This window comes from Drosophila novamexicana, unplaced genomic scaffold (assembly GCF_003285875.2).
Source record: "Drosophila novamexicana strain 15010-1031.04,08,12 unplaced genomic scaffold, DnovRS2.1 tig00001624-arrow-arrow-pilon, whole genome shotgun sequence".
In the NCBI taxonomy this organism is placed as follows: domain Eukaryota; kingdom Metazoa; phylum Arthropoda; class Insecta; order Diptera; family Drosophilidae; genus Drosophila; species Drosophila novamexicana.
Genome location: NW_020824870.1, coordinates 77,243 through 104,977, shown reverse-complemented (window position 1 = coordinate 104,977; position 27,735 = coordinate 77,243). Strand labels below are relative to the sequence as shown.

At 35.8% G+C, this 27,735-nt stretch overlaps 5 protein-coding genes across 5 annotated transcripts; 3 read left to right on the top strand and 2 right to left on the bottom strand.

Moving 5' to 3' along the window:
* Nucleotides 1–453: 453 nt before the first annotated feature.
* Nucleotides 454–1,641, top strand: LOC115768101 (augmin complex subunit wac). Its single transcript, XM_030712594.1, has 4 exons — nucleotides 454–726; nucleotides 790–834; nucleotides 889–1,156; nucleotides 1,211–1,641. The coding sequence occupies exons 1-4, from the start codon at nucleotides 723–725 to the stop codon at nucleotides 1,386–1,388; spliced, it is 495 nt and encodes a 164-aa protein (XP_030568454.1). The 5' UTR covers nucleotides 454–722; the 3' UTR covers nucleotides 1,389–1,641.
* Nucleotides 1,556–7,112, bottom strand: LOC115768099 (staphylococcal nuclease domain-containing protein 1). The gene is made up of 4 exons (XM_030712592.1): nucleotides 6,710–7,112; nucleotides 4,499–5,339; nucleotides 2,809–4,244; nucleotides 1,556–2,393 (listed from the first exon to the last, which is right to left on the bottom strand). The coding sequence occupies exons 1-4, from the start codon at nucleotides 6,809–6,811 to the stop codon at nucleotides 1,983–1,985; spliced, it is 2,790 nt and encodes a 929-aa protein (XP_030568452.1). The 5' UTR covers nucleotides 6,812–7,112; the 3' UTR covers nucleotides 1,556–1,982.
* Nucleotides 5,612–7,951, top strand: LOC115768100 (DNA replication complex GINS protein PSF1-like). The gene is made up of 2 exons (XM_030712593.1): nucleotides 5,612–5,704; nucleotides 7,297–7,951. Exon 2 carries the CDS (start codon nucleotides 7,349–7,351, stop codon nucleotides 7,949–7,951), a length of 603 nt encoding a protein of 200 aa, XP_030568453.1. The 5' UTR covers nucleotides 5,612–5,704; nucleotides 7,297–7,348.
* A 190-nt stretch (nucleotides 7,952–8,141) lies between these two features.
* Nucleotides 8,142–9,164, top strand: LOC115768073 (39S ribosomal protein L17, mitochondrial). The gene is made up of 2 exons (XM_030712538.1): nucleotides 8,142–8,400; nucleotides 8,456–9,164. Exons 1-2 carry the CDS (start codon nucleotides 8,203–8,205, stop codon nucleotides 8,879–8,881), a joined length of 624 nt encoding a protein of 207 aa, XP_030568398.1. The 5' UTR covers nucleotides 8,142–8,202; the 3' UTR covers nucleotides 8,882–9,164.
* A 509-nt stretch (nucleotides 9,165–9,673) lies between these two features.
* LOC115768074 lies at nucleotides 9,674–10,159 on the bottom strand. Its single transcript, XM_030712539.1, has 2 exons — nucleotides 9,864–10,159; nucleotides 9,674–9,798 (listed from the first exon to the last, which is right to left on the bottom strand). Exons 1-2 carry the CDS (start codon nucleotides 10,087–10,089, stop codon nucleotides 9,752–9,754), a joined length of 273 nt encoding a protein of 90 aa, XP_030568399.1. The 5' UTR covers nucleotides 10,090–10,159; the 3' UTR covers nucleotides 9,674–9,751.
* Between the last annotated feature and the right edge of the window lie 17,576 nt (nucleotides 10,160–27,735).

The window sequence follows — 27,735 nt, the reverse complement described above, 5'->3', positions numbered from 1 at the left end:
TGAGAGAAACACGGGTATGCACATAAATGACCAATATTTGGCTCTCACTGCGCATGATGTCACATCTTAAGAACTTTGTGCTTACATTAAAAAATTTTAAAATGTTAACACTCTTTCTTAAATTGTTATAAAAATAATCGGAAATGCAACATTTATAAATTTATTTATTAATAATAAATCGAATAGAAACCGTTGAAACAGCCTTTAAAAATGTGACGTCATGCTACTTCTAGTTCACCGCCAAAGAACGGACCGACGCAGTGCACAACCTTTTCCTTTTTCCCTTTAAAATACCATGTTAAGCAACTGTAATAGGGATGATAAAACGTAATCTTTTATTTAAATCGATAAAAGAGACATATCTTCATCGTATTATTCAGCTAAGTTTCCAATTATACTTACGGCACTTTAACAACTAGTGCTTCCTTGGCTGATTAATTACAACAATTTAATTTTTGGTGCAAATTTGAACCCTATTTCATATTTGTTATTGTATTATTTTGTGGCGCCAGTGCTGATTATACACAATCGATAGTTCTGTGGTAACTTCTGTGGTAACTTCTTGATGAAGCCAGTTACAATTAAACACAAACAAAATTTAGATACATTTGGCATCAAAAAAAGAGACTAATTATTACATCTTTCTTATCTGAAACTTTTTAAAACGTCAAAGTGTCAATTTAAAAGGTTAGGCTGTGGATCTGATTGTCCAGTTCTTCAAAATGGGTGCGCATATGGTATTTTTTAAAGAAATTTCGTGTTTAAAATTTACACACTTCTCATTATCAGACAATTTAAAACTCCAAGATGAAGTAAAAGCTTTAAAAAATTTAGGTATGTAAACGTATTTAACAAGCCCATAGCAGCAAGTATTAACAATTATCATAGGAGAACACTTGGAACAGATGCTGAAACTAATCAGCTTCGAAGTTTGCGATTTACCGGACGACGTATTGACGTTGCTGGACAAGTGTGTGGAAATTCAGGCACACTGGCAATTAAACGATCTTAACATTAACTATCTACGTGAATTTTATTATACAAAAAAGCGCGAAAATATCGAAAACAAACTCACTGTTGCACAGCAATCGGCCACATTGAAAAAACTGAGAGGTTCTATAACAGAGGCGGACAAGGAAATAGCCACATTGGACAGGTATGGCATTTTATTATTAAAATACCCACTTTTTAATTTAAAACATACATGCAGATTTACAAGCACAGTTAGCAAGCGCTTGATATCGGCTACCGCACTGCAGCGCAATATTACTCAAATAGACGGCAAATCCAAGGGCCTTCTGGACAGACTAAAGGGGTTAAAAGTGCCAGATGACTTCAACATTGAATCGGTAATAGAGAAGATAGATATGCTTGAGCGGAGTAAATAAAGCATATAGTTATATTTTTTGTATAAAAATGATTTAAATGTTTTTATTTAATCAGTAAATTCAAAAAATTACCATAACACAAAATCAGCGAATTTAAAATAACCAAGTTCTAACTTTTTGCTTAGGCTTACAAATAGAAAAACTTTACGCATGCAAAAAAATTTAACTTGACTTTACTTTGATTCTATTTTATTAGAAGTTAACCGTTTACAAAATGGTCAATTGCTGCTAGTTTTTGTTTACGTGTTTACGTTGTTTTATGTTTTTAAAGAATTAGTAATGTTTTAAAAACCGTAAAACCGAATGCACAACGGTTTGCCAGCTGCTTAAAGCATACAAATGTTTCAAGTTTTAACCTTTCCTCCATTCCATATTGTTTTCTGTTTCTCAAATGTATCTAATCTGGTTATACGCATCATATATTTTTATATGTATATAAATTGGTGTGTTTATAGAATTAGTAATTTCATATTCATTAAGTTGTAGCTTGTTGTTGTAATGTATAAAGGGCGGGTATGTGGCAGACAAACATTTCAGCCAGCAGCGCGCGCTCCACACGCCGCCTGCCTACTGCAGCACGCTTTGAGCCGTATTCTAGCGGAACTCAGGCGCATCATCCTGCGTAATGTCACCGTACTTCCAAATGGCCAAATGGGCAGCCAATGCAGCATCTTGTGCAGTCCTATACTGCTCCAAAAGCTCCTTTAGTCGACGCTCACGTCTTTTCTCAACCAGTACAAGCCCATCTGCAACGAGCTGCTTTCCAAAGTCCGTCTTCGTTGTTGGATCGTGTAGGGTGGCTAGGTGGGGACCACCGCCAACCTTCAACTCAACATTTAACTGCACCTTGTGGTTCAGCACATCGTCGGAGAAGGCACGCAAAGCTTCCTCTTTATCCTCATTGTCTGCTGGCAGAGCGACTAAGGCAAGTGCATATTCGGTAGCATAGGGTTTCTCGCTGCTGAAGGCAGGTGGCAATGCAGCCAACCGGCTTGTAGGAAGAGTCTAAATTACGTAGAAAAAAATCGATTAAGAACGGTTATCTATTTTAATATGATTCACGTGGTAATGTCGCACATTGTTGACTGTCGCTGCGCTATGTCTTGGGTGCCCCCAACAACGTATATGCTATATTCATATGGAACTCGCGGAATTACACTCGCATTGAACAACGGCTGTTCCAAAAAATATGGCTCAACCGCTTAGTCTTTGTGCGTGTAAACCAACTCGCCTTAAAAAGAAGCACACTTATGGGTTGTTGTAGAGTTTGGTGTACACCACGTCATAGCCGCAGCTAGAGTCGAACAGATGAGCATTGTTTATGTGGCAAACTTATGACTCATGCGTTTCGCTTTAAGACGGAAACGGATCTAAGGAGCTTGCAGTGAATGCTGATTTTAATAACGATCTCTATACTTACTTCCTTATTACCGTAGTCAATGTACAGGACACTAGCGTTGTTGCCTTGAATGCGTTCTACTTTAGCGCGATACCATTGATTGTCGAAGGTGAACTGGGCAGCTACCAAGTCGCCTCGCTTGGGTGTATACGAGCCGGCTATAGGCGGATTAGCCTGAAAATCGGCGTGCAGCTTGCTCATCAATGTCTCCAACTTAGGACCGTTGTCAACGGATTGGGCGAAGAACGTCAGCGACTCGGTGATCTCAGTGACGATTACATTCTCATAGTTCACTTTGCGTTCTATCGGAACCTTCTCATCCTTATCCTCTTCAATGACGACCTTCTCTTCAGGCACTTGTTCTACGTAGTTAGCCCAAATGTTCTTTTTGGCAGCCTTGGCACGATCTTCGGCACTCTTGAGGAGTCGGTAGTACTCAGATTTCTCGGCACTAAAGTGGACCTCAGCTAGTCCTTCTTCGACAAGGGCCACTGATAGATTGACATTTTGATCAGTCCATAACCAGCCAATAACTGATGAGCCCGCTTTATCCGTGGTGTCAATATGCACGGAAACATCACGCTGCAACACCCGCTCACGTGTAAACGTGAGTGCCTCGTCCCCAAAGGGTTCTCCCTCCTGTGCTGGGACGCCATTGAGAGCAGGACGCGACGAACGTGGACACGATATGCCAGCGAGTAGGAAGGTAACCAAACAACTGTCTTTCGGTACGTACAAGCGCAAGCGTGATCCGCTGGCAACGAACTCAACGATGGCTTCTGTGCGCAAAGCACGTTGCCAGGAAGGCAAGTATTGCACCTTTATGCGGGAATGGTCGACAGTCAGATCGTTGACACGCAACGTCGCATTATCCTTCTTGGCGTGAAGACCCTTTAGACCTTTAATAGCTTGTTGCTCGGCGGCAATCAGTTGATCGTAGGCAGATGACCTTTGGTCATCATCCTGACGGTAGCGTACACACGTCGCAAGACCCTTTGCCACCATTGCTTCGGCAACGTTCTGTCCACCGATAAGAACAGTGTAACAGTGCTTTTCCGGAAAGTTATCGCGCAGTGGGGAGATGTAGTCCAGATTGCACTGCACTTTCTTGTTAATAAGCTTTTTGCGCAAGAACTCACGCGCGTCGAACATGTGCGGAATTTCATAAAGTGGACGATAGTTTTTGCCGCGTGGCGGAGCCTTCACGATTTCTTCACCATCTGTCCCAACTACAGCACGTTGGTCACGTGGGGGACGAATGGAAGAGAAGAATACCTTCTTCACCTGACCATTTGCCAGGCGCACGTTGATAGCATCGCCGTTGAAGACCTCGATAACGGTGCCTGTAAAATCCTTCTCCTTTGAGTTGAAAGTAGGCGTTTTCGCTTGGTAATCCTGCCATTGACGTAGACGCTTTTCCTTGGCGATGCGTTCGGCAGCTCGCAGCTTGTCAGCTCCTATAAATAAGTGAATAAATGCATAAGTAATCTAATTTGATTTTACTTTCTAATTATTGAAAGATTCTTGTAGACGGGGTGAAATGAACGCAGTGCCAATAAATCAGTCATTGTATTCTTGGAGTCCGTCGATTTAATCTGGCAACAGGCAGTTGATAATAATGCAGCGCAGCAAAAGGCTTAAGCCAAAATGGCGCTGCGTATGTCAACCCTGCTGCCAATTAGGATTTCTGTACTGCATGTAACCTCCTCACCTGTCTTCATCACAGCCATAGACCAGTCCACACACTTGGCCAAGCCTTCGCGCAGCAGCGATTCAGCAATGTTGCCCTTGGGGTATAAAATTGTGCCAATAAAGTTAGAGTTGTTAACAGACTCAAGCCTGATTTCGACATCACGCTGAAGTAGGCGTGTCTCCACATAGTAACGAGCCTCATCGGCAAAGGGAACCTTGACGCTGAGGTCAGGTTTGCCATCGGCGTCCAATTTAACACCTGGGCAGCGAATACCTGATATCATGAGCGTAATATAGTGAAAATCGGGGAGCAAAAAGGCACGCACAGTTGAGCCATCGCGCACATGCTCGATGATTGCCTTAACAGGTTTGCCGCCATAAATATCAACGATATGCGCTGGATTCTCATGGGCCCATTTAATGTTCCGCACTTTGTCCGCAGCGTTCACGTTATGCGCCCATTTGCCACGGTTGGCAGCACGTGCCTGATCCTCCAGTTCAATAAGCGTCTGCTGCTCTGGCGTAGGACGACCCTCACGGCGGACTGTTACGAGCCCCTCACGCACAATGGACTCAACGACGTTCTCACCAGTTTCTTTGTCCTTGCCGACCCACACGAAACCGTATTCACGGTTGGAATTCGCGGGTTTATCATAGGTAAAAGTAACTTCTACGCCAATCAATTTCTTGCGCAAATACTCGCGCGATTCCCAAGCCCAGGGTTCGTCCTTGGTCTCGTCGCCACCAGCGCCAGGCCGGCGCGCCAGCTTAGGTGCAAGCACATGCGAAAAAGTTATTTGTTTTTCCGGTGGAGGGGCACCTTTAGTCGCACGTATAACAACAGTGTCTCCTGAGAGAACCTGAAATACACACACGCCAAACAAGCAATGAGGTTAAAATTAAATCAAAACTTTAGACAAGAGTAAAACACGTGTTTCCGACAATACATTTGCCGACAGATGGCGCAGGCGCGGTGTTTAACAGGGCTACCACAAATTAGTGTGACCGTGGTTAATTTATTATAAGGCTAAATTCTACTTGGACAACATATCCAAGATGTTTTGTTTTTTCAGATTGAGATTTGAGATTCATTGAAATATTTCATAACAATTTTCGCTATCTACATATATAACGTGAAATTTACAAGAAAAATTGTTAATCTACATAGGGTTACTAGTCCAATTGAAGTCGAATGTCATACTCCTGTATTTTAATAGAGCCACACGTAAGCAAGGATTGATAACGTTAGCATATTCTATAGCGTATTCGCTTACACACACTGAACAGGGAAACAGGTGTTGGCATGCGGTGGCTTTGCGGCTTTTTTAAATATCAACAGGTCTTTCACCTATAAGTTCACAACTGAAAAAGTGGAATGCTGACGCAGCATTGAACTATGCCAACGAAGGGAACTAGCAAGTTGTGCCGCTAAGATGTGTATGCAACGTCATCACTTGATAAGTAGGATTTTCACAATTGCAATTGATAATTATTGGTAATCGCCATTACTGGCTACTCTATGCGTGTATTAGCAAATTCTACATACGTACTTATGTATGGATTTATGAATACGTGTCAAACTGTGAAAAGCATACAAAACACGAACTGCACTCAAATGGTTGACCACATATAAAAGTAATATTTGAAAGTTATAATTATATATGTATGTACTTTAATACATATATTTTAATCTACGGGCATATTGAAAATTGTGCGCCTGTGCAAGCGTTTTCGAGGTTAGAAACGAAGTTTTGTAGTAACCGTACCGTACGGCAAGAAAACTGGTGACTATGTGTGTGTGTGTGTGATAGAAACGCATGTTTTAAAACGCCGGCAATTTGGCGCTGACTGATGACGTCGCTCGTGGAAACAAGGGCAACAGCAAAAAAAACTCCCGAAACACATATGCATGCATTATATGTAAATGAATATAAGCAAGTACATTTAGTAAGTACTGCTGAACAAGAAAATATGCCAGGTTGGCACCTTCGATAACTTTCGTTTTTTTACATTATGCTGTTCAGCCATTGTATGAATGTGTAAGCGTGTTTGACGTGTCACTCTCACACAACTTGCCTATATGAGCATCTCTTTCGCACATACTTGAGTGGCATTGCCACGCCGATAATCACATATTTTTAATTCGTTATATACGAATAACTATTTCCAAGTAAACGAATTCGTGTTTAAAAAGCACTCAGGCTAAAGATCACTTAAACTGTACACTTACTTGTTTCACAATGCCGGATAAAGTCTTTGCAGGCGCTGGTGCATTAGCTGCAGGCGCACCGTCTTTTGCTGCTCCAGCTGTCGTGTTAGCTGCGGTTGCCATATTTCCGTACAGGTGCGGGTTTTACCGGCGGGCCGTTATACGTGGCTTTTTTAGTAAGCGGGTTGATTTCCTCACGTTTGTTTAAAGTGCGCCTAACACTGTTTTTAACTTAATTAAGTTAATTGGGTATGAACACACCACACAATACAATCACCTCAGAATTTTCACTGCTTAGTAAGCTGTGTGACCAAATATACAAATGTCCAATATACCACTCTTATCGACGAAAAATACCAATTGAATAATGCGAATTTGACTGACAAAATACTAGGTACCCTAAGATCAGGAAGAATTAAACGGTGTAGATATACTGAGTTAGCTTAGTAAATTTATATATAAATATTTATATATATATATTTATATATATAAATATGTATATAGAATTGTGTTTAATATGTTACTTTGTTTACTCAAATATAACTATAAAAAAGTGTCTAAAACGGCAATTAAAAGCTATCGATAGTAATCGATTTAATCACTATTAGCATTCCTAAAATAAGGCGGGAAATACTAATACATATCGCCTTATAAGCAAAGATGAGCCGTTCAAACCAAATTTTTGGCGATAATGCCTTCGATTTACTAAAGGATCTTAAACGATCGGCCCAAACTATACCAGCCTTTGACGACGACGGCGTACGTCAGGTATTGGAGGAGATAAAGGCTATTTTCGAGGAGAATGTGGCGCAGGCGTCTAGCTATAACAGCTCTGGAGATCGCAGTTTGTGGCCCCTTCTTAACTATAGACACGCGGCTCTTCAGCGAAATAAACGCTGTCTCCTGGCTTACCTGTATGAGCGAATGCAGCGTATCAAAGCCATGCGATGGGAGTTCGGTCCAATTATACCAAGTGATATCAAACAGGCACTTTGTGAACCAGAAGTGCAATTTTTTAACAACTATTCCAAGTCATTAGCTTCATATATGCGTTCCGTAGGCGATGGGCAAGGCATTGACTTGACTGGCAACTTACGGCCGCCAAAAGCTCTTTATATCGAGGTGCGTTGCGTAGAGAATTATGGCAAGTTCGAGTTGGATGATGGCGAGGTGGTACATTTGAAGAAGAATAGTCAACATTACTTGCCCCGCGCACAGGTAGAGCCACTGGTACGCCAGGGCATTTTACAGCACATAGCTTAATGTATAAATCCAAGAATAAAATAAGTCATACATAAGCATAATGCTCTTTTGTTTTTTTTTAAATGAATTTCGCTCAAAATGCTCAGTTGCTTATTTGCGTTGTGTTTTTTTATCGAAGTAGTCGATAGATATTGGTGAGTTTCCAGAAACATATGTTAATAACATTTCAGAAAATGTTAAAATTGTTTAACAGCTGTTTAGCTTGGTAATTACGTGAGCCTTAATTTGTTGAATAAAAATCTGGTTTAAAAATGAATCAAGCCGACGTTAGCAAGTTAATATCACAATTGCGAATTGCAGTGCGGCCTAACAAACGTCATTTAAAAAACGTGGATGGCCCAGAAGGCCGCTTGCTTAAGCTACGGAAAACTGTCACGGCGCTGGTGAAACACGAACGCATTGAATTGTTTTACAATCGAGCAGATGAGGCACGTGGGTATGCAGAGCTGGTAAGGACGAAATACGTTTTATTTAACGAATTTACAAGTTACCAATTCCGTATAGCTCATTTCAAATGCCATACGGTATGGCGACCGACACAAAGCGACTATGGATCTTGCGGACTATTGGCTGTTGGAGAAGCAACTAGTACATAAACTATTTAAGGTGTTAGTACCACGATTTGAAAACTCTAACTTATCCTACACACGCATGTTGAAAGCGCCGCGGGAATATCCTGGAATGTACTATACAAAATCTGTGCTAGAGCTCCGTGGGAATCCCTTCCCAGTGCTAACGCCAGATAACAGTCAGAATCGCAATCTATTACACAATGTTCTACTGGATGAAGCACGTAAGGAATTTAGACGAGAAAAGCTGGCAAATATGGCTAACAAACTTGCTGCTGAGATTGCAACGCCTCCATCACCCATACAAGGGTCCACGACCGAAAACCAGCCACAAAATATTGAAGGTGCGCCAAAAGTATAGTATTTTTTGTAAATCGTTGATAGTAATGCATTTTCTAAGCTTGATTTTGACATAATGAGATGTTAATCGGGTGGGCTCAAATCACATATATATATATATATACTTACCTGGTGTTTCTCTTAAGCAAGATGCTCCCAAATCAAGCTAGTACAGATTCAAACAGATAGTGACATGTTTATGGTAAATGTATATATATATATATATACACAAATGTCATTTCATAATTAGATCCAAGCCGCCAAATTAAAAAAAGATGTTGTAGCCAATGCGTTTGGTAAATGTATTTAAAATAAGTTTTAAAAACAATAATGATTACCTTGATTTTCAATTTATTTAAAATCAATTGTTTAAAGATGTTAAACTCAATTTTATACATATATGTGTTCGTAAATTTACTTTCATGTGTTCAATCCCATTTATGTTGCCAGTGTGTACTTACGGCTACAGTCCTCAGCCACAAAAATCAGTTGCTACTTTTGTAATAAGAAAGTAACAAATGGAAGAGCATACCTTAAATATAAGTGGGAAAACATACACTTAATTATGAAAGCACTTGTGAAGTTCATACAAATATGTGTGTCAATGCCAAAAATGGAAATTTTATTTTTAAGCCGTTAATCAAGTACATATATTTGGGACATCTGTAAGTTATCCATATTTCTTTTAACTTGCATGTAGCGCTCACATAGGAGTAGAAAGTTGCAAACCAGTAATTTTTGAAGATAGTCGAACACATTTTCTTGTATCTTTAAGTTTTTACCCTTGAGGCTTAATTTCTATTTATTTATAAAATATCAGTCTTGTATAATATTTATTTTGCTAATGTTTTAGTGTTTAGGTATATGCTAGCATTCAGTTAGCGTTGTGCTTTTAAAGTTTGCTTACATTGCAATGGCTAAAATAGTCCGATTTCCAATCTAAAACGCATAAATGATAGGTCAATACATTAATTGGTGGATGTAATCATGTATTTTAACAATACCTTTGCCGGTTAAGCATATCTCACGCAACATGTCACAGTGGCTATAAAAAAACTGGTGTTCATTTGAATAAGTGGCACAGATAGGCAGAAAAGGGTCGCAATTATCTATGGCCCTGCAGCGATACGAATTCTCCAAGGCTGGTAGAGAGAGCACACACAGCAGAGATGCTACGAAGAGCATCAGCAGAAGCAATGCAATTTTTGATAAGATTCCGAAAGAAGACATTTTTAACTCAGCCTATTAACACCTTTATTGATTCACACGTTTTAGAGAGTTAGTGAGTAAGTAGATGGGGTAGCAGGTTATAAATTGTGTATTAAGCATTTGAAGTGTAAGTAAATGGTATTAACCATCCGTACTCCGTACTGACAACGTGCTTTAAAACGAATACCGCACAACTGATAACCACTGGGGAGCTCAAGCGCACAATCCCCCATCTGGTCTGCCCGATTGTCATGGCAACGGCCGGTTGTCGCGCATTGTTATTATTTGTCACAGACACATTGATAAACATTGACTCAATCATAGCTCGCGGTTTACGGGGGCGCTATTGTTTATTCCGCTATTGCCGGCATACTCAATGAATGACGATGTCGTTGCTCATCTAACTGGAACACCATTTTCAGTCGTATCGGAAGTGTTGCTTAGCGGAACCACAGCCTGCATGTGTATTTGCTGTATTGAGGGCAGAGTCTATGCACTAAAACATACTATGGACCTAAAGTGGCCCTTAAGAAGAACGTTTTTATAATATTTGTATACTTTTTATAAAACTTTTATAAAACTTTATAAAATTTAAATGTATGTAACAGGCAGAAGGAAGCATCTCCGACCCCATAAAGTATATATATTCCTGATCAGCATCAATAGCCAGATGGAGTTTGTCTCCGATAATCGATAACTTAATCCTTTTCCAAGCATTCGATAAAAATCGATATCGACATCCTGTTTTTTGAGAAAATTGTGTAAATATTAAGAGCTAGAGTCACCAAACTTGATATGTTGCTTCTAGAATATTATATATACATCATCTTTCATATCTTTCATTTTATACCCATCACCACCTCAACGCTACCACCGCAGAGCTATGAATCAAGTTAAAAGCCCAACTTATATTGCCCGACAATTAAAGTCACAATTTTAATGCAATTGACTTCTTGAGAATATACAAACATTCTATGGTACAATAAGATATACTGTAGAAAATTTCATCAAGATCGGTTAGGAAAAAACCAAAGTTATGTTTTACTGCGCAGTTAGATGGGGTGCAAAATCCAAGAATTTCTCTATACATGACTGGTGTGGTTGTTGCGTAGAGTTGTCAGCAAGTAATGCGGTCGGCTGCGAGTTCGAACCCCGCCAAGGGAACTTTTATTTTTTTTTAATTTTTCTTTATTACTTCAAACGAACGCGTTGCGCGAACTGCATTTGGTGTTGGAATAAGAGGGCTCAGGGTATTCCCTCTTACTTGTTTATATATATATATAGATAAAATGCTTTGAGAAGAGTTTGCAAAGATAATGACCATCACGGCACTTCAACATATATGTATGTATTTCTTTGTGTGATGTCTTCCCAGCGTGTGTGTTCACAGGCCATGATGGCTGCATTTCCTGTTTGTGCTGATGCTAGCGTCCCCACTATGCGACTTACATAATTTCAACAAAACAATGGAGACATAAAAAAGTGCATTTATATATATACTAGAGTATATTTCAAAAGTAATAATACTTGTGCGTATTCAAAGCAATTAAAATAATAATAATAATTTTGCGTCATCTTTTAATTTAATCCAACCTGACATTATTATACGTAGCGCATAGAAGGTCACGTTTCTAATAAAGTATTTATATATGCTTGATCAGAGAGCATTTATCCGGAGAGTGAACATTGTGAATATTGCGGCATAGTGGGAAAGTGTTTGCTCCCAATATTGGTATTGATTCTTTCGATCCCTTCACTTCATTGTGTGTGTGTGTGTGTGTGTGTGTGTGTGTGTGTGTTTTTTTTTTTTTTTTTTGCTTACGGCATGGAGGTGAAAATCTTCGTAAGATACTGATGGCCCGGGCCAACCGTATGCACGATTCGCTGACTCCGTCAACACCTACGTACTAAACTCACCCCCCACTCACACACCACATTCCCCGCGGGATCACCGCAAAGTATTACTTCGCGGGGATGGGTTGCCAATTTTAGGCAGTCTCCATTATTCGTCGCTCCTTTTCGCATCGTCTCAGATCCCTCTGGATGCCTATTATCAGCTGACTTATATTCCTCCAGTTGTCCTCTCCTTCCAGCATGAACGTTACTAGTCCCTCAGGTGGGGGTACAGAGCCTACTGCGTCTCTATACCTCGAGCATTGGTACAGCACGTGTTCCGGGTCTTCGTCCAAATTTGGGCATGTCGGACACTCCGGGGTGTCCTCATGCCTGAACCTGTGGAGATACTTCCTGTATCCGCCGTGTCCAGTAAAAAACTGCGTTAGGTGAAAGTTAATTTCTCCGTTCCGTCTCCTAATCCATTGCTCCAGATTGGGGATTAGTTAGTGTGTGTGTGTGTGTGTGTGTGTGTGTGTGTGTGTGGGGAGGGGGGGGGGGGGGGGGGAATGCTGAAGAGGTAATTCACATATGTACTGCACGGTCGCTATTGGCTGTAAAAATTTTGATCCCGCTGTCTTAGTTCTTAGACAGCGAAATATGCTTGCGTTTGTGCTCAATTGTTATGGTATTAGTGTGAATGTCGGCTTAACGTAGGTGCGAGCTTAATGGGGCAATTCAGTTTGTGCCCTTCTCTCCTATTGATCGGTCGCGTCCTCGGCGCATGTTAAATAAATTTAATGTCGTTTTTTAAAAGATTTAAATTAAATGTGTAAAGTAAAACGCGTTTGGTTCGTATTGTGTTTGTGCTTGCAGATTTACATTACCTTCTACTGGTTATTTATCAATTGGAAAGTTATTTGTCGCTTACATTTTGTAGCTGAACTTTTTCACAAAAGGCAAATTGGTGCAAACACATGCATATGCCAAGTAAAGAGAGAGAAAGAAAAATCGAGAGGGAGAGAGAAAGAGAACAATATAGAAAGGGTGAAGATGCTATTTAAGAGGTAATTGTGCTCTTGCTGTACATACCTACATGCAAAATATATGTATATATATATAAATATATTTATATATGTGTATATATATGTTTATAATTCATGCAAAGGAGTTAAAACACGATCGGACGGTAAGTCAATTTCCCCTGCTGCAGGCGCGATTTCCCAAATCGCTGAAACACGTATTCACTGAGTTCATATATAGAGCTTCGAAAAGTATGAAACATTGGACAAGCCAAAAACCAGAATAATATTGCCAAACCTCGTGAAAATCGGATGAGAATTGACCAAGTTATGGGTGAGTAAAAATTTGACTTATGCCTACATAGAATATTTGAGGGTACCATTTTCCCAGATTATTTAAGAGGCCAAACTATAAAAAAGGGCCAAAGCCAACATATGTATTCCGATTTTACTGGCAGATTAGTATAAAGGGAAAACTATTAACAAAAAGCCAAACCTCGTTAAAATCGGATGAGATTTGACCGAGTTATGGGAATAGGAAGCGTGCACCCATGTCTATAGGGGTAAGATTTTAACATTTCGACTAAAATATATGTATTCAGAATTGAATGAGAGATTATTCTAGAGGGAAAACCATTAAGAAAAATACAAACATCGTAAAAATCGGATAAGATTTGACCAAGTTATGGGCATTAGAAGTTTGCACCCATGTATATAGACGAATCTTGGGGTAAGATTTTTACATCAATTTCGACTAAAAAATATGTATTCAGATTTAAATGAGAGATTATTCTAGAGGGAAAACCATTAAGAAAAATACAAACATCATAAAAATCGGATGAGACTTGACCGAGTTATGGGCATTAGAAGTTTGCACCCATGTATATAGACGAATCTTGGGGTAAGATTTTGACATGAATTTCGACTAAAAAATATGTATTCAGATTTAAATGAGAGATTATTCTAGAGGGAAAACCATTAAGAAAAATACAAACATCGTAAAAATCGGATGAGACTTGACCGAGTTATGAGCATTAGAAGTTTGCACCCATTTATATAGACGAATCTTGGGGTAAGATTTTGACATGAATTTCGACTAAAAAATATGTATTCAGATTTAAATGAGAGATTATTCTAGAGGGAAAACCATTAAGAAAAATACAAACATCATAAAAATCGGATGAGACTTGACCGAGTTATGAGCATTAGAAGTTTGCACCCATTTATATAGACGAATCTTGGGGTAAGATTTTGACATGAATTTCGACTAAAAAATATGTATTCAGATTTAAATGAGAGATTATTCTAGAGGGAAAACCATTAAGAAAAATACAAACATCGTAAGAATCGGATGAAATTTGAACAAGTTATGGGCATGGGAAGCTTTGACCCCATGTATATAGACGAATCTTGGGGTAAGATTCTGACATGCATTTCGACTAAAAATATGTATTCAGATTTAAATGAGAGATTATTCTAGAGGGAAAACCATTAAGAAAAATACAAACATCGTAAGAATCGGATGAAATTTGAACAAGTTATGGGCATGGGAAGCTTTGACCCCATGTATATAGACGAATCTTGGGGTAAGATTTTGACATGAATTTCGACTAAAAAATATGTATTCAGATTTAAATGAGAGATTATTCTAGAGGGAAACCCATTAAGAAAAATACAAACATCATAAAAATCGGATGAGATTTGACCGAGTTATGAGCATTAGAAGTTTGCACCCATGCATATAGACGAATCTTGGGGTAAGATTTTGACATGAATTTCGACTAAAAAATATGTATTCAGATTTAAATGAGAGATTATTCTAGAGGGAAAACCATTAAGAAAAATACAAACATCGTAAAAATCGGATGAGATTTGACCGAGTTATGAGCATTAGAAGTTTGCACCCATTTATATAGACGAATCTTGGGATAAGATTTTGACATGAATTTCGACTAAAAAATATGTATTCAGATTTAAATAAGAGATTATTCTAGCGGGAAAACCATTAAGAAAAATACAAACATCGTAAAAATCGGATAAGATTTGACCAAGTTATGGGCATTAGAAGTTTGCACCCATGTATATAGACGAATCTTGGGGTAAGATTTTTACATCAATTTCGACTAAAAAATATGTATTCAGATTTAAATGAGAGATTATTCTAGAGGGAAAACCATTAAGAAAAATACAAACATCATAAAAATCGGATGAGACTTGACCGAGTTATGGGCATTAGAAGTTTGCACCCATGTATATAGACGAATCTTGGGGTAAGATTTTGACATGAATTTCGACTAAAAAATATGTATTCAGATTTAAATGAGAGATTATTCTAGAGGGAAAACCATTAAGAAAAATACAAACATCGTAAAAATCGGATGAGACTTGACCGAGTTATGAGCATTAGAAGTTTGCACCCATTTATATAGACGAATCTTGGGGTAAGATTTTGACATGAATTTCGACTAAAAAATATGTATTCAGATTTAAATGAGAGATTATTCTAGAGGGAAAACCATTAAGACGAATCTTGGGGTAAGATTTTGACATGAATTTCGACTAAAAAATATGTATTCAGATTTAAATGAGAGATTATTCTAGAGGGAAAACCATTAAGAAAAATACAAACATCGTAAAAATCGGATAAGATTTGACCAACTTATGGGCATTAGAAGTTTGCACCCATGTATATAGACGAATCTTGGGGTAAGATTTTTACATCAATTTCGACTAAAAAATATGTATTTAGATTTAAATGAGAGATTATTCTAGCGGGAAAACCATTAAGAAAAAGACGAACATCGTAAAAATCAGATGAGATTTGACCGAGTTATGGGCATTAGAAGCTTTGACCCCATGTATATAGACGAATCTTGGGGTAAGATTTTGACATGAATTTCGACTAAAAAATATGTATTCAGATTTAAATGAGAGATTATTCTAGAGGAAAACCATTAAGAAAAAGACAAACATCGTAAGAATCGGATGAAATTTGAACAAGTTATGGGCATGGGAAGCTTTGACGCCATGTATATAGACGAATCTTGGGGTAAGATTTTGACATGAATTTCGACTAAAAAATTTGTATTCAGATTTAAATGAGAGATTATTCTAGAGGGAAAACCATTAAGAAAAAGACAAACATCGTAAAAATCAGATGAGATTTGACCGAGTTATGGGCATTAGAAGTTTGCACCCATGTATATAGACGAATCTTGGGGTAAGATTTTGACATGAATTTCGACTAAAAAATATGTATTCAGATTTAAATGAGAGATTATTCTAGAGGGAAAACCATTAAGAAAAATACAAACAAACTAAAAATCGGATGAGACTTGACCGAGTTATGGGCATTAGAAGTTTGCACCCATGTATATAGACGAATCTTGGGGTAAGATTTTGACATGAATTTCGACTTAAAAATATGTATTCAGATTTAAATGAGAGATTATTCTAGAGGGAAAACCATTAAGAAAAATACAAACATCGTAAAAATCGGATAAGATTTGACCAACTTATGGGCATTAGAAGTTTGCACCCATGTATATAGACGAATCTTGGGGTAAGATTTTTACATCAATTTCGACTAAAAAATATGTATTTAGATTTAAATGAGAGATTATTCTAGAGGGAAAACCATTAAGAAAAAGACGAACATCGTAAAAATCAGATGAGATTTGACCGAGTTATGGGCATTAGAAGCTTTGACCCCATGTATATAGACGAATCTTGGGGTAAGATTTTGACATGAATTTCGACTAAAAAATATGTATTCAGATTTAAATAAGAGATTATTCTAGAGGGAAAACCATTAAGAAAAAGACAATCATCGTAAAAATCAGATGAGATTTGACCGAGTTATGGGCATGGGAAGCTTTGACCCCATGTATATAGACGAATCTTGGGGAAAGATTTGGATATGAATTTCGACTAAAATATATGTATTCAGATTTAAATGAGAGATTATTCTAGAGGAAAACCATTAAGAAAAAGACAAACATCGTAAGAATCGGATGAAATTTGAACAAGTTATGGGCATGGGAAGCTTTGACGCCATGTATATAGACGAATCTTGGGGTAAGATTTTGACATGAATTTCGACTAAAAAATTTGTATTCAGATTTAAATGAGAGATTATTCTAGAGGGAAAACCATTAAGAAAAAGACAAACATCGTAAAAATCAGATGAGATTTGACCGAGTTATGGGCATTAGAAGTTTGCACCCATGTATATAGACGAATCTTGGGGTAAGATTTTGACATGAATTTCGACTAAAAAATATGTATTCAGATTTAAATGAGAGATTATTCTAGAGGGAAAACCATTAAGAAAAAGACAAACATCGTAAAAATCAGATGAGATTTGACCGAGTTATGGGCATTAGAAGTTTGCACCCATGTAAATAGATGAATCTTGGGGAAAGATTTGGATATGAATTTCGACTAAAAAATATGTATTCAGATTTAAATGAGAGATTATTCTAGAGGAAAAACCATTAAGAAAAAGACAAACATCGTAAGAATCGGATGAAATTTGAACAAGTTATGGGCATGGGAAGCTTTGACGCCATGTATATAGACGAATCTTGGGGTAAGATTTTGACATGAATTTCGACTAAAAAATTTGTATTCAGATTTAAATGAGAGATTATTCTAGAGGGAAAACCATTAAGAAAAGACAAACATCGTAAAAATCAGATGAGATTTGACCGAGTTATGGGCATTAGAAGTTTGCACCCATGTAAATAGATGAATCTTGGGGAAAGATTTGGATATGAATTTCGACTAAAAAATATGTATTCAGATTTAAATAAGAGATTATTCTAGAGGGAAAACCATTAAGAAAAATACAAACATCGTAAAAATCGGATAAGATTTGACCAAGTTATGGGCATTAGAAGTTTTGCACCCATGTATATAGACGAATCTTGGGGTAAGATTTTGACATGAATTTCGACTAAAAAATTTGTATTCAGATTTAAATGAGAGATTATTCTAGAGGGAAAACCATTAAGAAAAGACAAACATCGTAAAAATCCGATGAGATTTGACCAAGTTATGGGCATTAGAAGTTTGCACCCATGCATATAGACGAACCTTGGGGTAAGATTTGGACATGAATTTCGACTAAAAAATATGTATTCAGATTTAAATAAGAGATTATTCTAGAGGGAAAACCATTAAGAAAAATACAAACATCGTAAAAATCGGATAAGATTTGACCAAGTTATGGGCATTAGAAGTTTTGCACCCATGTATATAGACGAATCTTGGGGTAAGATTTTGACATGAATTTCGACTAAAAAATATGTATTTAGATTTAAATGAGAGATTATTCTAGAGGGAAACCCATTAAGAAAAATACAAACATCATAAAAATCGGATGAGATTTGACCGAGTTATGAGCATTAGAAGTTTGCACCCATTTATATAGACGAATCTTGGGATAAGATTTTGACATGAATTTCGACTAAAAAATATGTATTCAGATTTAAATGAGAGATTATTCTAGAGGGAAAACCATTAAGAAAAATACAAACATCGTAAAAATCAGATGAGATTTGACCGAGTTATGGGCATTAGAAGTTTGCACCCATGTATATAGACGAATCTTGGGGTAAGATTTTTACATGAATTTCGACTAAAAAATATGTATTCAGATTTAAATAAGAGATTATTCTAGAGGGAAAACCATTAAGAAAAATACAAACATCGTAAAAATCGGATAAGATTTGACCAAGTTATGGGCATTAGAAGTTTGCACCCATGTATATAGACGAATCTTGGGGTAAGATTTTTACATCAATTTCGACTAAAAAATATGTATTCAGATTTAAATGAGAGATTTTTCTAGAGGGAAAACCATTAAGAAGTATACAAACATCGTAAGAATCGGATGAAATTAGAACAAGTTATGGGCATGGGAAGCTTTGACCCCATGTATATAGACGAATCTTGGGGTAAGATTTTGACATGGGCATGGGAAGCTTTGACGCCATGTATATAGACGAATCTTGGGATAAGATTTTGACATGAATTTCGACTAAAAAATATGTATTCAGATTTAAATGAGAGATTATTCTAGAGGGAAACCCATTAAGAAAAATACAAACATCATAAAAATCGGATGAGATTTGACCGAGTTATGAGCATTAGAAGTTTGCACCCATTTATATAGACGAATCTTGGGATAAGATTTTGACATGAATTTCGACTAAAAAATATGTATTCAGATTTAAATAAGAGATTATTCTAGAGGGAAAACCATTAAGAAAAATACAAACATCGTAAAAATCGGATAAGATTTGACCAAGTTATGGGCATTAGAAGTTTGCACCCATGTATATAGACGAATCTTGGGGTAAGATTTTTACATCAATTTCGACTAAAAAATATGTATTCAGATTTAAATGAGAGATTATTCTAGAGGGAAAACCATTAAGAAGTATACAAACATCGTAAGAATCGGATGAAATTTGAACAAGTTATGGGCATGGGAAGCTTTGACCCCATGTATATAGACGAATCTTGGGGTAAGATTTTGACATGGGCATGGGAAGCTTTGACGCCATGTATATAGACGAATCTTGGGATAAGATTTTGACATGAATTTCGACTAAAAAATATGTATTCAGATTTAAATGAGAGATTATTCTAGAGGGAAACCCATTAAGAAAAATACAAACATCATAAAAATCGGATGAAATTTGAACAAGTTATGGGCATGGGAAGCTTTGACCCCATGTATATAGACGAATCTTGGGGTAAGATTTTGACATGGGCATGGGAAGCTTTGACGCCATGTATATAGACGAATCTTGGGATAAGATTTTGACATGAATTTCGACTAAAAAATATGTATTCAGATTTAAATGAGAGATTATTCTAGAGGGAAACCCATTAAGAAAAATACAAACATCATAAAAATCGGATGAGATTTGACCGAGTTATGAGCATTAGAAGTTTGCACCCATTTATATAGACGAATCTTGGGATAAGATTTTGACATGAATTTCGACTAAAAAATATGTATTCAGATTTAAATAAGAGATTATTCTAGAGGGAAAACCATTAAGAAAATACAAACATCGTAAAAATCGGATAAGATTTGACCAAGTTATGGGCATTAGAAGTTTGCACCCATGTATATAGACGAATCTTGGGGTAAGATTTTTACATCAATTTCGACTAAAAAATATGTATTCAGATTTAAATGAGAGATTATTCTAGAGGGAAAACCATTAAGAAGTATACAAACATCGTAAGAATCGGATGAAATTTGAACAAGTTATGGGCATGGGAAGCTTTGACCCCATGTATATAGACGAATCTTGGGGTAAGATTTTGACATGGGCATGGGAAGCTTTGACGCCATGTATATAGACGAATCTTGGGATAAGATTTTGACATGAATTTCGACTAAAAAATATGTATTCAGATTTAAATGAGAGATTATTCTAGAGGGAAACCCATTAAGAAAAATACAAACATCATAAAAATCGGATGAGATTTGACCGAGTTATGAGCATTAGAAGTTTGCACCCATTTATATAGACGAATCTTGGGATAAGATTTTGACATGAATTTCGACTAAAAAATATGTATTCAGATTTAAATGAGAGATTATTCTAGAGGGAAAACCATTACGAAAAATACAAACATCGTAAAAATCAGATAAGATTTGACCGAGTTATGGGCATTAGAAGTTTGCACCCATGTATATAGACGAATCTTGGGGTAAGATTTTGACATGAATTTCGACTAAAAAATATGTATTCAGATTTAAATGAGAGATTATTCAAGAGGGAAAACCATTAAGAAAAAGACAAACATCGTAAAAATCGGATGAGATTTGACCGAGTTATGAGCATTAGAAGTTTGCACCCATTTATATAATCGAATCTTGGGGTAAGATTTTGACATGAATTTCGACTAAAAAATATGTATTCAGATTTAAGTGAGAGATTATTCTAGAGGGAAAACCATTAAGATAAAGACAAACATCGTAAAAATCAGATGAGATTTGACCGAGTTATGGGCATTAGAAGTTTGCACCCATGTAAATAGATGAATCTTGGGGTAAGATTTTGACATGAATTTCGACTAAAAAATATGTATTCAGATTTAAATGAGAGATTATTCTAGAGGGAAAACCATTAAGAAAAATACAAACATCGTAAAAATCAGATGAGATTTGACCGAGTTATGGGCATTAGAAGTTTGCACCCATGTATATAGACGAATCTTGGGGTAAGATTTTGACATGAATTTCGACTAAAAAATTTGTATTCAGATTTAAATAAGAGATTATTCTAGAGGGAAAACCATTAAGAAAAATACAAACATCGTAAAAATCGGATAAGATTTGACCAAGTTATGGGCATTAGAAGTTTGCACCCATGTATATAGACGAATCTTGGGGTAAGATTTTTACATCAATTTCGACTAAAAAATATGTATTCAGATTTAAATGAGAGATTTTTCTAGAGGGAAAACCATTAAGAAGTATACAAACATCGTAAGAATCGGATGAAATTTGAACAAGTTATGGGCATGGGAAGCTTTGACCCCATGTATATAGACGAATCTTGGGGTAAGATTTTGACATGGGCATGGGAAGCTTTGACGCCATGTATATAGACGAATCTTGGGATAAGATTTTGACATGAATTTCGACTAAAAAATATGTATTCAGATTTAAATGAGAGATTATTCTAGAGGGAAACCCATTAAGAAAAATACAAACATCATAAAAATCGGATGAGATTTGACCGAGTTATGAGCATTAGAAGTTTGCACCCATTTATATAGACGAATCTTGGGATAAGATTTTGACATGAATTTCGACTAAAAAATATGTATTCAGATTTAAATAAGAGATTATTCTAGAGGGAAAACCATTAAGAAAAATACAAACATCGTAAAAATCGGATAAGATTTGACCAAGTTATGGGCATTAGAAGTTTGCACCCATGTATATAGACGAATCTTGGGGTAAGATTTTTACATCAATTTCGACTAAAAAATATGTATTCAGATTTAAATGAGAGATTATTCTAGAGGGAAAACCATTAAGAAGTATACAAACATCGTAAGAATCGGATGAAATTTGAACAAGTTATGGGCATGGGAAGCTTTGACCCCATGTATATAGACGAATCTTGGGGTAAGATTTTGACATGGGCATGGGAAGCTTTGACGCCATGTATATAGACGAATCTTGGGATAAGATTTTGACATGAATTTCGACTAAAAAATATGTATTCAGATTTAAATGAGAGATTATTCTAGAGGGAAACCCATTAAGAAAAATACAAACATCATAAAAATCGGATGAAATTTGAACAAGTTATGGGCATGGGAAGCTTTGACCCCATGTATATAGACGAATCTTGGGGTAAGATTTTGACATGGGCATGGGAAGCTTTGACGCCATGTATATAGACGAATCTTGGGATAAGATTTTGACATGAATTTCGACTAAAAAATATGTATTCAGATTTAAATGAGAGATTATTCTAGAGGGAAACCCATTAAGAAAAATACAAACATCATAAAAATCGGATGAGATTTGACCGAGTTATGAGCATTAGAAGTTTGCACCCATTTATATAGACGAATCTTGGGATAAGATTTTGACATGAATTTCGACTAAAAAATATGTATTCAGATTTAAATAAGAGATTATTCTAGAGGGAAAACCATTAAGAAAAATACAAACATCGTAAAAATCGGATAAGATTTGACCAAGTTATGGGCATTAGAAGTTTGCACCCATGTATATAGACGAATCTTGGGGTAAGATTTTTACATCAATTTCGACTAAAAAATATGTATTCAGATTTAAATGAGAGATTATTCTAGAGGGAAAACCATTAAGAAGTATACAAACATCGTAAGAATCGGATGAAATTTGAACAAGTTATGGACATGGGAAGCTTTGACCCCATGTATATAGACGAATCTTGGGGTAAGATTTTGACATGGGCATGGGAAGCTTTGACGCCATGTATATAGACGAATCTTGGGATAAGATTTTGACATGAATTTCGACTAAAAAATATGTATTCAGATTTAAATGAGAGATTATTCTAGAGGGAAACCCATTAAGAAAAATACAAACATCATAAAAATCGGATGAGATTTGACCGAGTTATGAGCATTAGAAGTTTGCACCCATTTATATAGACGAATCTTGGGATAAGATTTTGACATGAATTTCGACTAAAAAATATGTATTCAGATTTAAATGAGAGATTATTCTAGAGGGAAAACCATTACGAAAAATACAAACATCGTAAAAATCAGATAAGATTTGACCGAGTTATGGGCATTAGAAGTTTGCACCCATGTATATAGACGAATCTTGGGGTAAGATTTTGACATGAATTTCGACTAAAAAATATGTATTCAGATTTAAATGAGAGATTATTCAAGAGGGAAAACCATTAAGAAAAAGACAAACATCGTAAAAATCGGATGAGATTTGACCGAGTTATGAGCATTAGAAGTTTGCACCCATTTATATAATCGAATCTTGGGGTAAGATTTTGACATGAATTTCGACTAAAAAATATGTATTCAGATTTAAGTGAGAGATTATTCTAGAGGGAAAACCATTAAGATAAAGACAAACATCGTAAAAATCAGATGAGATTTGACCGAGTTATGGGCATTAGAAGTTTGCACCCATGTAAATAGATGAATCTTGGGGTAAGATTTTGACATGAATTTCGACTAAAAAATATGTATTCAGATTTAAATGAGAGATTATTCTAGAGGGAAAACCATTAAGAAAAATACAAACATCGTAAAAATCAGATGAGATTTGACCGAGTTATGGGCATTAGAAGTTTGCACCCATGTATATAGACGAATCTTGGGGTAAGATTTTGACATGAATTTCGACTAAAAAATTTGTATTCAGATTTAAATAAGAGATTATTCTAGAGGGAAAACCATTAAGAAAAATACAAACATCATAAAAATCGGATGAGATTTGACCGAGTTATGAGCATTAGAAGTTTGCACCCATTTATATAGACGAATCTTGGGATAAGATTTTGACATGAATTTCGACTAAAAAATATGTATTCAGATTTAAATGAGAGATTATTCTAGAGGGAAAACCATTAAGAAAAATACAAACATCGTAAAAATCAGATAAGATTTGACCGAGTTATGGGCATTAGAAGTTTGCACCCATGTATATAGACGAATCTTGGGGTAAGATTTTGACATGAATTTCGACTAAAAAATATGTATTCAGATTTAAATGAGAGATTATTCTAGAGGGAAAACCATTAAGAAAAAGACAAACATCGTAAAAATCGGATGAGATTTGACCGAGTTATGAGCATTAGAAGTTTGCACCCATTTATATAATCGAATCTTGGGGTAAGATTTTGACATGAATTTCGACTAAAAAATATGTATTCAGATTTAAGTGAGAGATTATTCTAGAGGGAAAACCATTAAGATAAAGACAAACATCGTAAAAATCAGATGAGATTTGACCGAGTTATGAGCATTAGAAGTTTGCACCCATGTAAATAGATGAATCTTGGGGTAAGATTTTGACATGAATTTCGACTAAAAAATATGTATTCAGATTTAAATGAGAGATTATTCTAGAGGGAAAACCATTAAGAAAAATACAAACATCGTAAAAATCAGATGAGATTTGACCGAGTTATGGGCATTAGAAGTTTGCACCCATGTATATAGACGAATCTTGGGGTAAGATTTTGACATGAATTTCGACTAAAAAATTTGTATTCAGATTTAAATAAGAGATTATTCTAGAGGGAAAACCATTAAGAAAAATACAAACATCGTAAAAATCAGATGAGATTTGACCGAGTTATGGGCATTAGAAGTTTGCACCCATGTATATAGACGAATCTTGGGGTAAGATTTTTACATCAATTTCGACTAAAAAATATGTATTCAGATTTAAATGAGAGATTATTCTAGAGGGAAAACCATTAAGATAAAGACAAACATCGTAAAAATCAGATGAGATTTGACCGAGTTATGGGCATTAGAAGTTTGCACCCAGGCATATAGACGAACCTTGGGGTAAGATTTGGACATGAATTTCGACTAAAAAATATGTATTCAGATTTAAATAAGAGATTATTCTAGAGGGAAAACCATTAAGAAAAATACAAACATCGTAAAAATCGGTTAAGATTTGACCGAGTTATGGGCATTAGAAGTTTGCACCCATGCATATAGACGAACCTTGGGGTAAGATTTGGACATGAATTTCGACTAAAAAATATGTATTCAGATTTAAATAAGAGATTATTCTAGAGGGAAAACCATTAAGAAAAATACAAACATCGTAAAAATCGGATAAGATTTGACCAAGTTATGGGCATTAGAAGTTTGCACCCATGTATATAGACGAATCTTGGGGTAAGATTTTTACATCAATTTCGACTAAAAAATATGTATTCAGATTTAAATGAGAGATTATTCTAGAGGGAAAACCATTAAGAAATATACAAACATCGTAAGAATCGGATGAAATTTGAACAAGTTATGGGCATGGGAAGCTTTGACCCCATGTATATAGACGAATCTTGGGGTAAGATTTTGACATGGGCATGGGAAGCTTTGACGCCATGTATATAGACAAATCTTGGGGTAAGATTTTTACATCAATTTCGACTAAAAAATATGTATTCAGATTTAAATGAGAGATTATTCTAGAGGGAAACCCATTAAGAAAAATACAAACATCATAAAAATCGGATGAGATTTGACCGAGTTATGAGCATTAGAAGTTTGCACCCATTTATATAGACGAATCTTGGGATAAGATTTCGACATGAATTTCGACTAAAAAATATGTATTCAGATTTAAATGAGAGATTATTCTAGAGGGAAAACCATTAAGAAAAATACAAACATCGTAAAAATCAGATGAGATTTGACCGAGTTATGGGCATTAGAAGTTTGCACCCATGTATATAGACGAATCTTGGGGTAAGATTTTGACATGAATTTCGACTAAAAAATATGTATTCAGATTTAAATGAGAGATTATTCTAGAGGGAAACCCATTAAGAAAAATACAAACATCGTAAAAATCGGATGAGATTTGACCGAGTTATGGGCATTAGAAGTTTGCACCCATGTATATAGACGAATCTTGGGGTAAGATTTTGACATGAATTTCGACTAAAAAATATGTATTCAGATTTAAATGAGAGATTATTCTAGAGGGAAACCCATTAAGAAAAATACAAACATCATAAAAATCTGATGAGATTTGACCGAGTTATGAGCATTAGAAGTTTGCACCCATGTATATAGACGAATCTTGGGGTAAGATTTTGACATGAATTTCGACTAAAAAATATGTATTCAGATTTAAATGAGAGATTATTCTAGAGGGAAACCCATTAAGAAAAATACAAACATCGTAAAAATCGGATGAGATTTGACCGAGTTATGGGCATTAGAAGTTTGCACCCATGTATATAGACGAATCTTGGGGTAAGATTTTGACATGAATTTCGACTAAAAAATATGTATTCAGATTTAAATGAGAGATTATTCTAGAGGGAAACCCATTAAGAAAAATACAAACATCATAAAAATCTGATGAGATTTGACCGAGTTATGAGCATTAGAAGTTTGCACCCATTTATATAGACGAATCTTGGGGTAAGATTTTGACATGAATTTCGACTAAAAAATATGTATTCAGATTTAAGTGAGAGATTATTCTAGAGGGAAAACCATTAAGAAAAATACAAACATCGTAAAAATCGGATGAGATTTGACCGAGTTATGGGCATTAGAAGTTTGCACCCATGTATATAGACGAATCTTGGGGTAAGATTTTGACATGAATTTCGACTAAAAAATATGTATTCAGATTTAAGTGAGAGATTATTCTAGAGGGAAAACCATTAAGATAAAGACAAACATCGTAAAAATCAGATGAGATTTGACCGAGTTATGGGCATTAGAAGTTTGCACCCATGTAAATAGATGAATCTTGGGGTAAGATTTTGACATGAATTTCGACTAAAAAATATGTATTCAGATTTAAATGAGAGATTATTCTAGAGGGAAAACCATTAAGAAAAATACAAACATCATAAAAATCTGATGAGATTTGACCGAGTTATGAGCATTAGAAGTTTGCACCCATTTATATAGACGAATCTTGGGGTAAGATTTTGACATGAATTTCGACTAAAAAATTTGTATTCAGATTTAAATAAGAGATTATTCTAGAGGGAAAACCATTAAGAAAAATACAAACATCGTAAAAATCGGATAAGATTTGACCAAGTTATGGGCATTAGAAGTTTGCACCCATGTATATAGACGAATCTTGGGGTAAGATTTTGACATGAATTTCGACTAAAAAATATGTATTCAGATTTAAATGAGAGATTATTCTAGAGGGAAACCCATTAAGAAAAATACAAACATCATAAAAATCGGATGAGATTTGACCGAGTTATGAGCATTAGAAGTTTGCACCCATTTATATAGACGAATCTTGGGGTAAGATTTTTACATCAATTTCGACTAAAAAATATGTATTCAGATTTAAATGAGAGATTATTCTAGAGGGAAAACCATTAAGATAAAGACAAACATCGTAAAAATCAGATGAGATTTGACCGAGTTATGGGCATTAGAAGTTTGCACCCATGTAAATAGATGAATCTTGGGGAAAGATTTGGATATGAATTTCGACTAAAAAATATGTATTCAGATTTAAATGAGAGATTATTCTAGAGGGAAACCCATTAAGAAAAATACAAACATCATAAAAATC